The 15616-nt window shown below is 43.3% G+C and overlaps 1 protein-coding gene across 4 annotated transcripts in view; it reads right to left on the reverse strand.

The window, feature by feature from the left end:
• Positions 1-15616, reverse strand: part of ERICH3 (glutamate rich 3) — a 67617-nt gene that overhangs the window by 35903 nt on the left and 16098 nt on the right. For all 4 annotated transcript variants that reach the window (XM_081193625.1, XM_081193622.1, XM_081193624.1 and 1 more), the window contains 7 exons: positions 15498-15569; positions 14909-15031; positions 13390-13545; positions 10857-11042; positions 7807-7987; positions 4812-4998; positions 1290-1579 (listed from right to left, as the gene is read on the reverse strand). In XM_081193625.1, coding sequence (XP_081049751.1) covers positions 1290-1579; positions 4812-4998; positions 7807-7987; positions 10857-11042; positions 13390-13545; positions 14909-15031; positions 15498-15569 — 1195 coding nt within the window. The remainder of the gene's footprint in view (positions 1-1289; positions 1580-4811; positions 4999-7806; positions 7988-10856; positions 11043-13389; positions 13546-14908; positions 15032-15497; positions 15570-15616) is intronic.

A 15616-nucleotide genomic window follows, 5' to 3' on the forward strand; every position in this document is an offset into this window, starting at 1 on the left:
GGATAAATTGGTGATATTCTTAATTATTTTTAAGCAGCATTGTAAGCCACTATGTTTGAAAAAGTTAGAACAGGCTTCCTCAACCTTGGCCCTCCAGATGTTTTAGGACTACAATTCCCATCCCCCCCCCGACCACTGTCCTGCTAGCTAGGGATCATGGGAGTTGTAGGCCAAAAACATCTGGAGGGCCGAGGCTGAGGAAGCCTGACTTAGAACTATTTTAAATAAACAAACAGCTCTGCAAAATGGTTATAGCTAAACAAAAAGGGGTTAAATGGTCACTAATGGCACTGTATCGATAATAGTAACTCCTGTGTCTGGTCATGCATCCTATCATGTGTTGACGTCTCTGTGGGTGTGATTTTGAGTGTTTGTGCAATTATGTTTATGAACACAGGATAACTAGGGGGCAATTTTCATAGGAACTTAAGGAGCTATTTTATATGGGGACCATTGGTCCTTCTAGCCCTGTAGTCCTCAACCTTTCCAGACCCAGGGCACACCTTCAACACAATTATTAAGTGGGGGCACTTCTTAATTCCCCCCCATATATTTGTATTGTGGTAGCACTGCTGTTGTGACCCACAATAGACCATGGGGTTCAGGTGGTGCTGTGGTCTAAACCAGTGAGCCTTTTGGGCTTGCCGATTGTAAGGTTGGCAGTTCAAATTCGTGCGATGGGGTGAGTTCCCATCACCTTGTCCCAGCTCCTGCCAACCTAGCAGTTCGAAAGCATACCAGCATGAGCAGATAAATAGGTACCACTGCAGAAGGTAAACAGCGTTTCCATGCGCCAGAAGTGGTTTAGTCATGCTGGCCACATGACCTGGAAAAGCTGTCTACGGATAAACGCCAGCTCCCTTGGTCTGAAAAGCAGAGATGAGTGCCACACCCCATAGCCAAATTCGACTGGAATTAACCGTCCAGAGGGTCCTTTACATTTTAGAATGTTGTATTATTTTATTGTTGTTAGCCGCCCTGAGCCCAGCTTCAGCTGGGGAGGGTGGGATATAAATAAAAATTTATAATTATTATTATTATTACCTTTTACCTTACCATAAATCAGTGACCCAGTATTGAGTCCTGACACACCAGTTGAAAACCAATGATCTAGCCCATGTTTGCTTAATTATAATTGGCAGATGCTCTCCAGGGTCTCAGGCAGAGAGCAGTCTCCTCTGTCATCTACCACCGGAGATTCCTTAACTGAAGATGCCAGAGACTAATGCTAGAACTTTCTGCCCACAGGACATATACTGTGCAACAATTTCTCCCCATTCATACTGTACCATCAATTGCTGCAATTCTTGGGGTCTTTTCATAATCACCAAGGGCTCTTTCTGTTGCTCTTTTTCTTGCCTCCACTTGCATTTCTTGAGCATCTCCCACAAATTCTTTCTGTTGTTTGGGAGCTGGAGGAAACCTTAAATATTTGCTTTCCTCTCCACTGCTGCTACTCCCTGGTAGCTTACTGCTATATTCTTCCTTCGCAGAATCTTCTTTCTTTTCTTCATCAGCAACAGCGATCTTTTTCTTGGGAGGTGAAGGCTTTTTGTCCAGACCCATTGCAATAATACACCTGGCAAAGGCAGAGTGGGAGATTATGAAAGCAGACCATGGATAATGGAAAGGACACAAACCATGGGGCTTTCCTGTGGCTTAAGAGCCTTGAAGAAACAACATCAGATTTACAGCTGCATCTTAGGTTCCTGTGCTTATATTAAAAAATGCAAAGAAGTGGGTTATATCCAATATTAATCAAGCTCAAAGGAGGCACATCTACTGAAATTAATAGACATGCCCAACTTAGACCCATTAATTTCAGTGGGTCTACTCTGAGTAGGACTATCTGTGGGTTCATAAGGAATGGTTGCAAAATGGCAATGCCATCAAACTTAGAATCATAGAATCATAGAATCATAGAGTTGGAAGAGACCACAAGGGCCATCGAGTCCAACCCCCTGCCAAGCAGTAAACACCATCAGAGCACTCCTGACATATGGTTGTCAAGCCTCTGCTTAAAGACCTCCAAAGAAGGAGACTCCACCACACTCCTTGGCAGCAAATTCCACTGTCAAACATCTCTTACTGTCAGCTTGTTATGGATGGGAAAAAAATAGCATGGTTAGCAGGTTGCCTAGAAGCACATTTTTTCCGGCAATGACCATTGCAAATTGTATTGGAGAAATACGAAGCAGGCATATCGATCTGGGAAAAGAAGAAGTGACTCTTTTAAGAGGAGTAGCCACAATTCTGTTGGCAGAGGATGAGAAAGGATGCAAACACATGTTTTTCATCCCACAGCGAATCATACTTTGTAAAGATTTCTATAAAAAGGAGAATTATTTGTCTGGTTTGTTCCACGGTGCACCACTTACCGTATATACTCGAGTATAAGCCGACTTTTTCGGCTTATACTCGAGTCAGGGTCCTTTCAGGCTGCTCCTTCCTGCTCCTCCACCTTTGCTGCTGTCGGTGGCGGCAGCAGAGGAAGAACAAGCAGCCCAAAAGCAGCCCTTTCGGGCTGCTTGTTCTTCCTCTGCCGCTGCCGCCACCAGCCTCTGGTGTGGTGAACCAGCTTATACTCAATACGTTTCCCCAGTTTTTTGTGGTAAAATTCAGTGCCTCAGCTTATATTTAGGTCGGTTTATACTTGAATATATATGGTTCAAAATTATGTTTTCAAAGACTTGTAGAGAGTCAGTATTCCTACAAACTATGATTGTTTGGGTGTGAATTGTTCTCCTGCACTATCCTCTCCATATATAATCTTTTTCTTTTGCTCTATCAGGAGCCCCTGCGGGGACTTTGCAATCACAAGACAGGAAGACAAACCATATTATGGCTTATGACTTAGGGACACATCATCAAAAGAATTGGGGAGGGAGGAGACATTTCTCACAATGCAATTGGGGGAGGGAAGGACTAGTGCTGTTTACTCTCTTCATAAATGATCTGGAATCTGAGGTAAGCAGTGAAGTCATCAAGGTTGTAGAAGATATTGTAGACGATAAAAACCTAAGTAGGCTGCTAAAAGCTCTAAAACGGTATTTTCAAACTGGGTGCATAGGCAACAAAATAGCAAATGAGGTTCATAGCCATAATAATTAAAATGGTTAAAAATGCAATCCTATGCATATCTACTAAGAAAAAAGCCCCGCTGAATTCAATGGGGCTTATTCCCAGGTATGTGTCTATACTAGGATTGCATACTTAAGACTTACATGTTGATATGTCAGAAGTAAACATTCTTCCCTTATAAAAGATATTGTTTGAAGCATTTTGCTATTTTCCCAAGTTTTTTGGAGCAAATTGGCACAGAAACACACGCATGTAGCTAGTTTGGACATTTACTGAAAAATACAACCACCTCTAATTTGCATGCTTTCCACTCCTCCGAACAGCCTTATCACACCAGTGATAGCATAGCATTTACATACATTATGCAAATCTTACTCTGAAGAGGGGGAAAGTGTTTCTGGATAGTGGAATATGCTTATCTGAAAAGTAATTTGGCTCTATGGGGGTTCCCATTTCTTTCTTTTTCTTCTGCTTTTCGTTGTTATTTATAAAATATCCTATAACAGGGAAAGATGAGACTAGAAAATTTGCATGCATTCTCTTGCCTGGTACTACTTTGCAAATCAAAAGAAATGTTGTAGAAAGGAATGCTTCCAAGGAGAAATTGCTGCGTTGCTATTGATTTCAGCGAAAGACAAAAATGAGGGTCCTGGTGTGCCCATATTAATTTAATTGCAACATCAGAATAAACCAGGAAGTACATTGGAGACTCCATCCTTTAAAAGATGGCTGTGATCTATAATGTAATTTTTGAGCATTATTTTTATCTTAACCGTCTTAGTATCGTTATTTCCTAAACAGGCCTTGAATATTTAGGAAAAGATACAGCAATACCTGCAAGTACTTAATGAATACATTACTGGGACGCAGAGTTGAACAGGATTAGAAGACTATCTTGTTCGGTCTACTGCTACAAAGCAGGACTGTTACCTTGAAAGCGCCCCTCAAATCAACCCCTACCAAGCAAAGTCACAAAATGAGAGGAAAGCCATGCAAAAGTGGTGTCAGCCAGTGAAACAGTTTCAAACAACTCAAGCGATCAAATGAAGCCAAGCAGTGCCTTCGTACTCGCGTCAATGGTTTATTGGTGTCTCATTCTTAAGGTTTTTCATTTTGTTTTTGGTTTCTGAATTCCCAGAATCTGAAAGTGCATCCTTGTTTAAAAGGTTTATTCTCTACTCTCCTTCAACTCATACGTGCATATGCACCTCCTGTGCCTCCTCAGTCTCCGTTATGCATTTGATGCCGCACGCTGCCACATACTCGAGTTCAAGAAACAGTAGAATAGCTGGTCTCTTTTTTATGGCTATAGATGACTATCCAGGGCTGCCTGTTTCAGCAAAACCAACCGAGAGTGGCATAACCCATAAATACTAACCAGCATATTGTGGCAGAGCCTTCCTTGGGTCAGCGCCAACTTTGTCAGACGCACCATGCCACCACATCCATTGAATGATGTGCACTCAGGATCATGAAAGCTTCTGCCACAATTTAACTGCAAGTATTAAAATGGTGCTAATGGTGGGGTTTTGGGGCTGCATGAGACTTCTCTTTTGGAGCTTGGAATTAGCAGGATCCAAGATGGCAGCCAGTCCTGAACCTATAGCTGAACAGGTGCAGGGTCCTAAAAGAAGAGCCTGGCAGCAAATTCAAGAGCCGAGTTTCCTTCATGCCCATTTTATTTGCTACAGTCTCCAGGTCCCAACAGACAACCAACCCATTGTCCATACCTGTAGCAAGGAGCTGATCGTTCCACGTTGACAAGACCAAAGTATCCATGTTTGCCTCCCAGCCGAGTCCCCTTCCGATGTTTATATTCACAGCAGGTACTTAAGCGGTCCACTTGCATTCCATTGAGGTAAAAAGTGAGACTGAAGGGGAAGCCGTAATGCCGCTTGGAGACAAACTGAAAAGTTTCTGCAATTGAAAACAGCAGCAGCAACACAAGACTGTTTTGAGCCTTTTCCATAGCATTTAAGGTGAGTTAAGAGCCGATTCAAGTGTACAGGGAAAGCATGTGGTACCTTATCGCTGGGAGGAGGTGGCACATATGAAAGATTTCCTGCATCAAGGGGAATGTGTGTGTGTGTGTGTGTGTGTGTGTGTGTGTGTGTGTGTGTGTGTGTGTGTAAAGGTGTGCCTTAGAGAAAGCTGGGCTCAAACCTTCTCAGGTGAGCTTTCTGGCATTGGAGTATTTTTTCTACATTCAATCCTAACCCTGTAGATAGAAATGGCACTGTCCAAGAATGCCTCATCTGGCTTTTTCTGCTTGCTTCATCTGGATTTAAAACGTGACAAGTAAGAAGCCCAATCATCTACTGTATTGACCAAGATGTTCTGCCACAAAAGGCCTGCAGAGCAAATAGCAGTTCAGAGAAGTGAAACCTGTGACCCTCCAGAGGCTGCTGGACTCCCTGGCAACCTATTGTCAGCCACTGGTTCACCACATTACTATGAGACAGCCTTTCTCAACCTTGGGTCCCCAGAAGCTGTTGGACTACCATCATCCCTAGATAGCAAGACGAGTGGTCAGGAATCATGGGAATAGTTGTCCAAAAACAGCTAGATACCCAGGCTTGATAAATACTGCTGTAAGAATTATTGTAAAACATTTGTGAGAGTAAGCCTATAGAGCCTGGGGCTCAGGTACCTGTTGAGGCTGTGTTTGCTGTATATTGAATTATCACTATGATCTGAAACTCTCCCTTGGGTGAGACCACCTGCTGATGTAAAGTGGGTGGTGACTGGTGAGAGATTCTTAGTTTATGGCACCATGCTTTGGAAACCTCTCCTTGAGGAGATTCACCTGGGCTTAAGTTGTTATCGTTTCAATGCCAAGGAAATACTTTTGTTTTCTTCCCCCACTATGTAAAAGATGTTTATTTTCTTTCCTGATTCTCATTATAATGTTTCATCTCCTGTTCATTTTGCTATTTTAGTGATGGATTGTGATGTGTATGCGCATGAATTTTATTATACATCATCCTGGGAGCACTGCGTACTAAAAGTGGCAGGAGAGAAATTTAACAAAAGAAATAACTAAGTTTAGGAAGAGGAAGCCAAAGCTCTAATCAAACTATAAACGTAAGGCATCTAATGTTGCCCAGTGGAGAGAATCTTGGATTCACCAGAGGCAACTATCTTCTTGTCAGATAAATTAATACTAAACAAGTAACTTGCCTCATTTGTTTTGTTGTGAGAATGAAAGAAGTTGCAACTTCAAAAAACTAGAAGGAACTTGCTTGCAACACTGCCATGGGTTGGAGCTGCCACAAAATGTTGCAGTGCAACATTCTGCTGTTCAGGATTCCAGCCTCTCCATTCCATTCCTGTTACCCATTTTCCATCCTCCCGATCACCCACTGCCAGAAGCACTCTATAGCTATGTTCACACGCTCAGTCTTGATGAAGCTGTTTTTGAGGGATTCCCCTTTACCCTTTAGGGTTTTTTGTTTTCCTTTTCATGCATGCTCTCCTTAGGTCACAGGCCTCACTGGTCCTGCTTCACACCTGTGGTGCTTTTTTTCCTGGCTCTTTTTTGTCTTGATGGAAGCTACAGAATGTGTGCAGATACTAGCCTACTGTACTAGTATTGAAGCAGAGGTGGGATGGCCATTTGTCATTGATGCTTTAGCTGAGATCCCTGCATTGAAAGGGGTTAGACTAGATGACCCCCGGGACCCTTCCAACTCTACAATTCTATGGTTCTATGTACAAAGGTAGCATTCACACTCATTGCTCCACGTGACTTTATCTCTGGCCCCACCCACCACTTATATTTGACCTTCCGAAGGTTGCCCAGAAGGGAATTCATTCATTCATTCCTTTTATTTGTATCTCGCCCACCCACAGAGCTCAAGGTGGCCTATGTAGTTCTCCTATTCCCTATTTTATCTTCACAACAACCCTGCAAGGTAAGAGAGAGGCAAGAGAGGCAGTGAGTGACCCAAGGTCACCCAGCAAGCTTCATGACTGAGTGGGGATTTGAACCTTGGTCTCCCATGTCCTAGTCTGACACTCTAACCACTACACCACGCTGGCTCGCATGCCGAAAAGGGTTCGCCACCTGTGGTGTGTCCCGTCCAAGACCTCTGGGAATGGGCTATATTTACTTCTACATTCTATTCATTGCCTAGGACTACTGCGAATTAACTGATGTAAATTATATTTACTTAATTTATTATTTAATTCAAATAAATAAGTAAAATAGAGACTGCATCCTTCCACAGCAATCGCCCTCTATCGTGCCATGAGATTAATTCTACCCAGTGTGCAATCCTTCCCTCAGATCAACATTGTCACCATTGATTCACATTCAGAATCAAAGCTCAAGCATGTATTCATTTCCCTCCTGGAGTCATAAACAGCTCACCCTGATATATTATACTTTCTTGTAAGCAGATAATTTGGTATTCATTTTACCCCTGCAAGCATTTTATTAACCATACATCTCCATCCAAAAATTAATCTAACCCGCTGTATTTTGCTAAATCACCGCTGTACATCCCCTTCTTCCATAATTTGCAAAAGTAATTGCAGCCTCGTTTTCAATCATGAAACAGTAAATCTAGACTTAGTTTGAGGCAGCTGGTATATACGTCCCTGGACACGCATAATGACACACAGCTTCGTGGAAATAATTTCGCTTCCACTTCCACAGTTTATCCACATAAAATAAAGAGTTTTCCAGAACTGAAATGAACTCTTGGGCTTTCTCATGCTTACCTCCCTCCAGTACTTTGGCTCTGAACACACACAGGTTTTCACCTCCACAGTGCTGTTGATATATTTTGATTTCCTCTCGGTTGTCTAAAAGGTCATAGGACAGGTGCACTGTTTTTCCCAAATAGATCATGGTAACATACGCATTGCTCTGTATTTGAGGCCTGTAGAACTTCACTGTCTCCTACATCAAAGAGCACAAAAGTCCACTGAGATACCTGCAGTTTCCCATGGCTGATATTTGCCTTGCCAAGATCCATTTTTTTGCTGTCAGTGTTCAGCAATCACACTCTGAGCATGTGGCAAGGCAATGAGCAACTGGCAACTTGGCATGCACAATCCCTCTGCTAGAATCCAAAGCAATCACTTACGGCCTTCCCACTGCCTTGACACATATTCCATATGCACCACATGGAAAGAGTCTAATGGACTAAGCTAAGCTGATGTGGGTGGCGCTGTGGTCTAAACCACAGAGCCTAGGGCTTGCCAATCAGAAGGTCAGCAGTTCGAATCCCCGCGACAGGGTGAGCTCCTGTTGTTCGGTCCCAGCTCCTGCCAACCTAACAGTTCGAAAGCATGTCAAGTGCAAGTTGCTAAATAGGTACCGCTCCGGCAGGAAGGTAAACGGTGTTTCCGTGTGCTGCTCTGGTTCACCAGAAGCAGCTTAGTCATGCTGGCCACATAACCCGGAAGCTGTCTGCAGACAAACGCTGGCTCCCTCGGCCTATAGAACGAGATGAGTGTGCAACCCCAGAGTCGTCTGCAACTGGACCTAATGGTCAGGGTTACCTTTAAGCTGTTTGGGGCTGCACAGAGCATCACATGATGGAGACATGTGGTACTTCAGAGGTAGAGAACATCTTATGGTAAATGGAAAAGGTGAATTCTATGCTGGAATTCTGTGTCTAGGGCAAATGTCTACCAGTTCTATCTGGTATGCTGGCTGAGACCCTACCTGCCCGTGCACTGTCTCGCCAGAGTGGTGCATGCTCTGGTTATCTCCTGTTTGGACTACTGCAATGCACTCTATGTGGGGCTACCTTTGAAGGTGACATGGGAACTACAACTAATCCAGAATGTGGCAGCTAGATTGGGTACCAGGAGCAGCTGCCAAGGACCATACAACACTGGTCCTAAAAGATCTACACTGGCTCCCAGTCCATTTCCAAGTGTTGGTGTTGAGCTTTAAAGCTCTGAAACAGCCTCAGCCCCATATACCTGAAGGAGCATCTCTACCCCCATCGTTCAGCCTGGACACTGAAGTCCAGCTCCGAGGGCCTTCTGGCAGTTCCCTCGCTACGAGAAGCCATGTTACAGGGAACCAGGCAGAGGGCTTTTTCTCAGCAGTGGTGCCCTCCCTGTGGAACACCCTCCCATCAGATGTCAAGGAGATAAAGAACTACGCAACTTTTAAAAGACATCTGAAGGCAGCCCTGCATTGGGAAGCTTTTAATGTCTGATGTTGGAAGCCGCCCAGTGTGGCTGGGGCAACCCAGCCCGATGGGTGGGGTAACAACAACAACAACAACAACAACAACAACAACAACAACAACAACAACAACAACAACATCTCACTTCCAGCATAAAATAATAGGATCATTATGAAAAAGCTCAGAAATAAAACTGGCAATATCACAATGGCATTGGAGAAATCTATGGTGAAACCACACTTGGAATACAGTGTACTGCTCTGGTCACCACACAGCAAGAAGAATACTGAAGCGCTGGAAAGAAAATGCATCAGAAGTGCAGTAAAGAACAACTGGAATTCTGAGGAGTCTGAAGCAACCCACCTACAAGAAGATTAGTGTGGGGGGCTTTTTACTTTAGGGGAAACGCAGGCAAGGGGTAATATGACAGAAGAATGCAGAAAGTGGATACAGAAAAGTGTTCCTTCCTCTTTCATAATAATCTAGTGAAGGTAAATGATGTGACCAATAGAATTCACTGCCACAGTTTAGGTAGCTTTATTAGACAAATTCATAGAGGATAAGTCTATCAGGGGCTACTAGTCACAAAGGCCATATAGGACTTCTAGGATCAGAGGCAGCGTGTTTGCAGAACTACAGGAGAGTGCTATAATTATAATAATAATAATTTATTATTTATACCCCACCCAGCTGGCTGGGTTTCCCCAGCCACTCTGGGCGCCTTCCAACAAAACACTAAAATACAATAAGCTATTAAACATTAAAAGCTTCCCTAAACAGGGCTGCCTTTAGATGTCTTCTAAAAGTTTGGTAGTTATTTTTCTCTTTGACATCTGAAGGGAGGGCATTCCACAGGGTGGGTGCCACTACCGAGAAGGCCCTCTGCCTGGTTCCCTGTACTTGGCTCCTCGCAGCGAGGGAGCCGCCAGAAGGCCCTCGGCGCTGGACCTCAGTGTCCGGGCTGAACGATGGAGGTGGAGACGCTCCTTCAAGTATACTGGGCCAAGGCCATTTAGGGTCTATTGCCTTCATGCCCTCCTTGTGGGCATCCCATAGGTATCGGACAGGAATGAGAACACTGAACCAGATGGGACTTTGGCCTGATCCAAGAGGTCACTTTAAAAAACAATCAATCTTATTGAAGGTTTTCAACATATAATACTATAAAAACCAGACAAAGATAATACCTAAAAAGTGCAAAATAATAAAAAGGGAAAGAAAAGAGAGGAAAAACAAACAAAAAGAAACAGAAACATACACTATATCTATCTATCTATCTATATATCTATATCTATATCTATATCTATATCTATATCTATATCTATATCTATATCTATATCTATATCTATATCTATATCTATCTATCTATCTATCTATCTATCTATCTATCTATATATGTTCTATCAACCTTCTATCTTAATCTTCCGTTCACAAACAGAGATCCATTTTTATCTTAGTGCAATCCAAAGGTGAGGAGCCACTACAGAAAACAGATAGGTTACATTCTGCAAACAGATAGAGTTTCAATTTGCAGGCGTATCAGTCTACATCCTCAAAGGTTTTAGGAGGAAATGTGATATCGAGGAAACATGAAAGCCAAAAATTATGGCAAAATCATATTACCTTCATCATTTGCTCCAAGCCATTGGGTGCGGTTGTTGGGCGAAAACGGCGGCCTCTCGGTGCCCCACTTTTCTTCTCACTTTTGGGAGGTGGTGGAATAGGTACCATAAAATTGTTAACAATAGGAAGTCGGTATGGGGATATTCCAGCTGAATAATCCAGAGATTTTAGCACCCCTTTCTCTCCCTGAAATATTTAACAGCAGTTAGCACCCATGCCTAATTTAAAATTATGCATTAAGAGCAGTGTTCGATAAACTTTTTTGCTTAGAATTTCTCAGTACTTTAGGTTCAATGGATTTAAAAAAAACAAAAGCATATTTTTTGCAGGGGGGAATACAGACCCACTTGTTCATTTCTGGTCTGCGATACAGATTCTCAATACATCCCACCCCTTTTACTGCTCCCCTAGGGTTTGGATTTCCTTTTGTCCTCTGCTTTTATGAGTTAATATTTATGGAAGGTTTGCCCATATCATGTGCATGTACTGTACCTCAGGGTTTGCCACAGTGAACTCTGTGTGGAAGGAAAGTAATGTGAGAAGGGCAAACATGTGCATGTAAACATGGAGTGGGCACATGCCAAGGTACACCACATCTCTCCCATTCAGAGTTGACAGAGCTTCCTCCAGGGAACAAGGGGCACAGGCACCGAGAACATTTGCTGCCTCGTGTGTGAGGTTTGCACTTGCCAGAACATCCCCAGTGACTGTGGGTGTGCTGGAGAGCATCCCATTGGCCATGTATCTGCATTCCAGTCATGAATCTGAATAATCACATGCCAGATCATGGCAGCTTACTAACTGAGGCAATTACAAAGAAAGTACACAATCAATGAAAGTGATTGGCATTAGATTCAGAAAGTACTTCTCCGCACAACGTGTAAGTGATGAATAGAGTTCACTGCCAAAAGATGTGGCGAGGGCTACTAGCTTAGATGTTTTTAAAAAAGAGGATCAGACACACTTGTGGATCAATAGCTGTTAGCCATGACAGCTACATTAAACCTCCATGTTCAGAGGCAGTGACAGTACCAATAGCTGTGTTTCCGGGAAGAATCTGGCTGTTCACTGTTGGTGATAGAATGATGCTGACCTATATGGACCTTTGGTCTAACCCAGGGCTTCCTAAACTTAGGTCTCCAGCTGTTTTTGGACTACAACTCCCATCATCCCTAGCTAGCAGGGAACCAGTGGTCGGGGATTTTAGTGCAAAAACAGCTGGAGACCCAACTATCTCAAAGGTCCATGCCCCTCCCAATGATCAGCAAATGCAGAATGAATGATGCAAAATAACACAAAAAATGGAATGATAGATATCAGAAAAGAACAATTTAATTTTGCTTAAGTTGGTACTAAGAGAAGTTACAAAACCAACTTGGGGGGGGGCAGAATTTGAGTTACCCACTTCCTGGCACATGGAACTGGATAACTGACATCCTAGCACAGGCTTCCTCAAACTTATCCCTCCAGATGTTTTTGGCCTACAACTCCCATGATCCCTAGTGTCAGGGAAACTGACATCGGAGCAGAGTGGAGAGGCTAGGCTCTCAGATTCTGCAGGAGAGGGAACGAGTAAGGGAAGAGAGAGGACATCCTCTGGGGAAAGACGTCCAGGTGACACCAGGAAGAAGGGAGAGGCAGAGAGCACTTCGGAGGGGAGGCTCCGAGACTCTTCCAGTGAAGTCAGTGAGGAGAGTGGAGGACCACCGCTTGGCACGCCCACTCTGCGCAGAAGGCTTCCGCGCAGAGAGGCGAGGCGAAGGTTGTCCGTTAAGGAATTCTTATGCTGGAGGAAATTTAGGAGACACCCAGTGACGGATTCTGCCAGCAATTGAGCAGCAGCGCATAAGGGCTGCTCAGCCGGGGAAAGACGCAACCACCCCAAGCAGTTGGGAACGGCTGGAGGTTTACACACAAGCAACCCCAATTCCCATGATACCTAGCTAGCAGGACCAGTGGTCAGGGATGATGGGAATTGTAGTCTCAAAACATCTGGAAGGCCGAGTTTGAGGAAGGCTGTCCTAGCAGTTGAGTTTTTTTGTGTGTTAGGGAAGAGAAGAACAGGTAGAGAGAGTTTGGGGTACAGGTAGAATCAAAGAAGAGCACCTGCTCGGCCAGGTCTGCCTTGATTCTGCTTGCAACCTGTGCTTCAAATTCTCACCCCACATACCTAATTATTCGCCTCTATCAGCTCAACTGAAAAGGGGAGAAAGGGAGCTTTAAAACTGCATGTACCAGCACAGACTAATAATTTCACTTCGATTTCCAAAGAGTAAAAGAAGCAGAAATTTCTCCTAGAACATTTGCCAGCATAAGAGTTAACATCTTAACGCTCAAAGAACTTGCTGTTGGACTACAGCTCCCATCATCCTTAGCTATGATATCTGGGGCAGATGGGAGCTGGAATCCAATAATCTCTGGAGGGCATTGTTAGCTAACCTTGTGCTGGGCCATCAGTTAAGTATGAATAGAATGAGTGAAATTATAATCATTCTTTCTACAGCAGCACTTGTATAAAAGAGCAAAGTCTGACCCCGCTGGCATATTGATGTTCTTTCTCATAGATGAGGTGCTTTGGTCTAGAAGCAGCCTTTGGTGTAGGTTCATCTGTGGCACAGCTGAGAAGTGGCTGCAGTCGGACTGGTTGCTGTATGCTCCCTGGCGCGGTGCTTGGCCGAGGATAGGTAGCCTGGGCAAATTAAATAAATGAGAAAGTGGGAGACGCTTAGGAGCAGCTCACTCTATGTGACCTGGTGCTTTTGTTTCAAAGTACATAGGCTGAGGTCCAACACAGCTACTACTATCATATCCCATACTGCATAAATGGTCACAGGATCAGACCAGATGCTTTGCTCACTGTTCTGTCAGTAATAATTATGGTAGTCAGACATATATTCTATTGGGAAGTCATGTAGACAAAATAAAGAACGATGTTTTTATAAGAGATTGAAGAGTAATCCACTCTGGAGTTTAATGAGTATCTGAAGATGCTTGACTCCCTATTGTTTTATATTTGCAGCATCCGCACAACATCCTCCTCATCCAAGTTGGTTGGCTGTACTTTCCGTGTGTTAAATTTTGATTTCCCCAATCCACAGATAATCCAGCAAGGAAAGAAAATCCAAAATAAAAATGCATGTTAACAGACTGTGGACACAGTGAAGTGTGTTGTGTGGGTGGGCTTCTTCTTCTTTTTCACATGTGTGGTGACATTTTCTGGGTGCAGTTTATACACCCCCACCGCCTACTTCCATGCGGTTTCCATGAGCCCAAAGAATGCAGCCTGCACTTTTCCAGTAGTTGTTGCTCAAGGTAGGTGTGCAGTGTTTTTATTTTTAAAGCAGCTATTTTGTGCAGAACTGCTCTTGCACAAAACAACTGTATTTGATAAGAAAAAGAACATTTGCCCTTGCAGACATAGGAGGCAAGAAAGGAAAAAGGGAAGAAAGGCAGTGGAAACCTTTCTTGCAATTGACTCCATATTCTTGCTGGTCTCTGAGGGACACACTTTTTAAAACTGCTGTTTTGTGTAAATCTTGCATTTTAAACAAATAAAATGAAGGTGTGGATGTAGGTTCGCAAACCGGGACACTACTTCCGGTTTTGCGGAGTTCGTAAACTGCATCATTCTTAAACAGGGCTGTTCTTAAACTGAGGTACCACTGTAACAGTATTTAATGACATATTTCAACCAGCCAAAAATACTCAGGGAGGCAGCAAAGCAGGCCAGTAATGGACTTGGTCTGTGAAGAGAGGGTGTTTGTTGATGGGGAGGCAATGTGGTATGGGAAGAGTCCCAACGGTCAGATAAAGAGAATTGGGGGGTTGAAGTAGGTCATCAGGCCTAGAGTTAAGTGTTCTTTTTTAGACAAAAGCAAAGAAAAAAATGTTACTGGTAAAAATAAATAAATCCCAATGTCGCAAATTCAGGAGTCTTAATACTTTGATTCCAGTTGGATCAAGGCTGTGGCCTGTGATGGCATAGCTGAAAGTTAAATGTAGGACAGGGTTGTAACAAACAAAACATGGCCTATGGGACCTCTTCAACTCACCAGTTGACCTAACTGCCCCCTGTTGCCAAATCTGCGGCGCCCCAAGCGATTTCTTGGCCCAGTGGGTGGGTGTGGGGAAAGCAGGCGAGGTCCATCTTCCGCTGCCCTTCTTGATCGTTCCACCTAGAAAATTTAGATGCCTGAGAAAGTAGTATAGTTAAGAAACAGAAGGTGCTTCCTGTTTGCCCTGCTGTTTGGAGAAATCTGTGAAAAGCAGTTTCTCAATTACTAAACCAGTATTTTGAGACCTCATAAGAGAGCCAAGACTAGCAAATGAGTCTTGAGGTATTAGTAAATGGGTTTTTATTTTCGTACAAATGTGATTGTTGCTAGTCAAAAGCAAATCATGTCTAATAAGCTGTGAGAGAACACAGCCAGTTATGCATTAAGAACAGAGAGAGAGAATTAGAGAGATGAAATAAATATCAATGCCATAGAAGTAACTGCTTACAGAATCTGACAAAGTTTCTTCACAGAATTCTTATCTCTCACACCAGTGATCCTATTCCTAGCACAGACAAAGAGATGCACAGCATTCACAAAACAAGTTTTTGAGGTTTCCTGTAAGATGGAAGTGAAAAATATTTACCTTAACTCTCTGAATACGGTCTTTTCTGGCAGAAGTTTCAAATTTTCTTTTTATCTCACCCTGGTGATGACGCTAGTTAGGTGTTTTTAAAAAAAGAAAAGAAAAGGGAAATATCTTAT

The sequence above is a fragment of the Podarcis bocagei genome (assembly GCF_964188305.1).
Source record: "Podarcis bocagei genome assembly, chromosome: 5".
NCBI classification, from domain to species: Eukaryota; Metazoa; Chordata; class Lepidosauria; order Squamata; family Lacertidae; genus Podarcis; species Podarcis bocagei.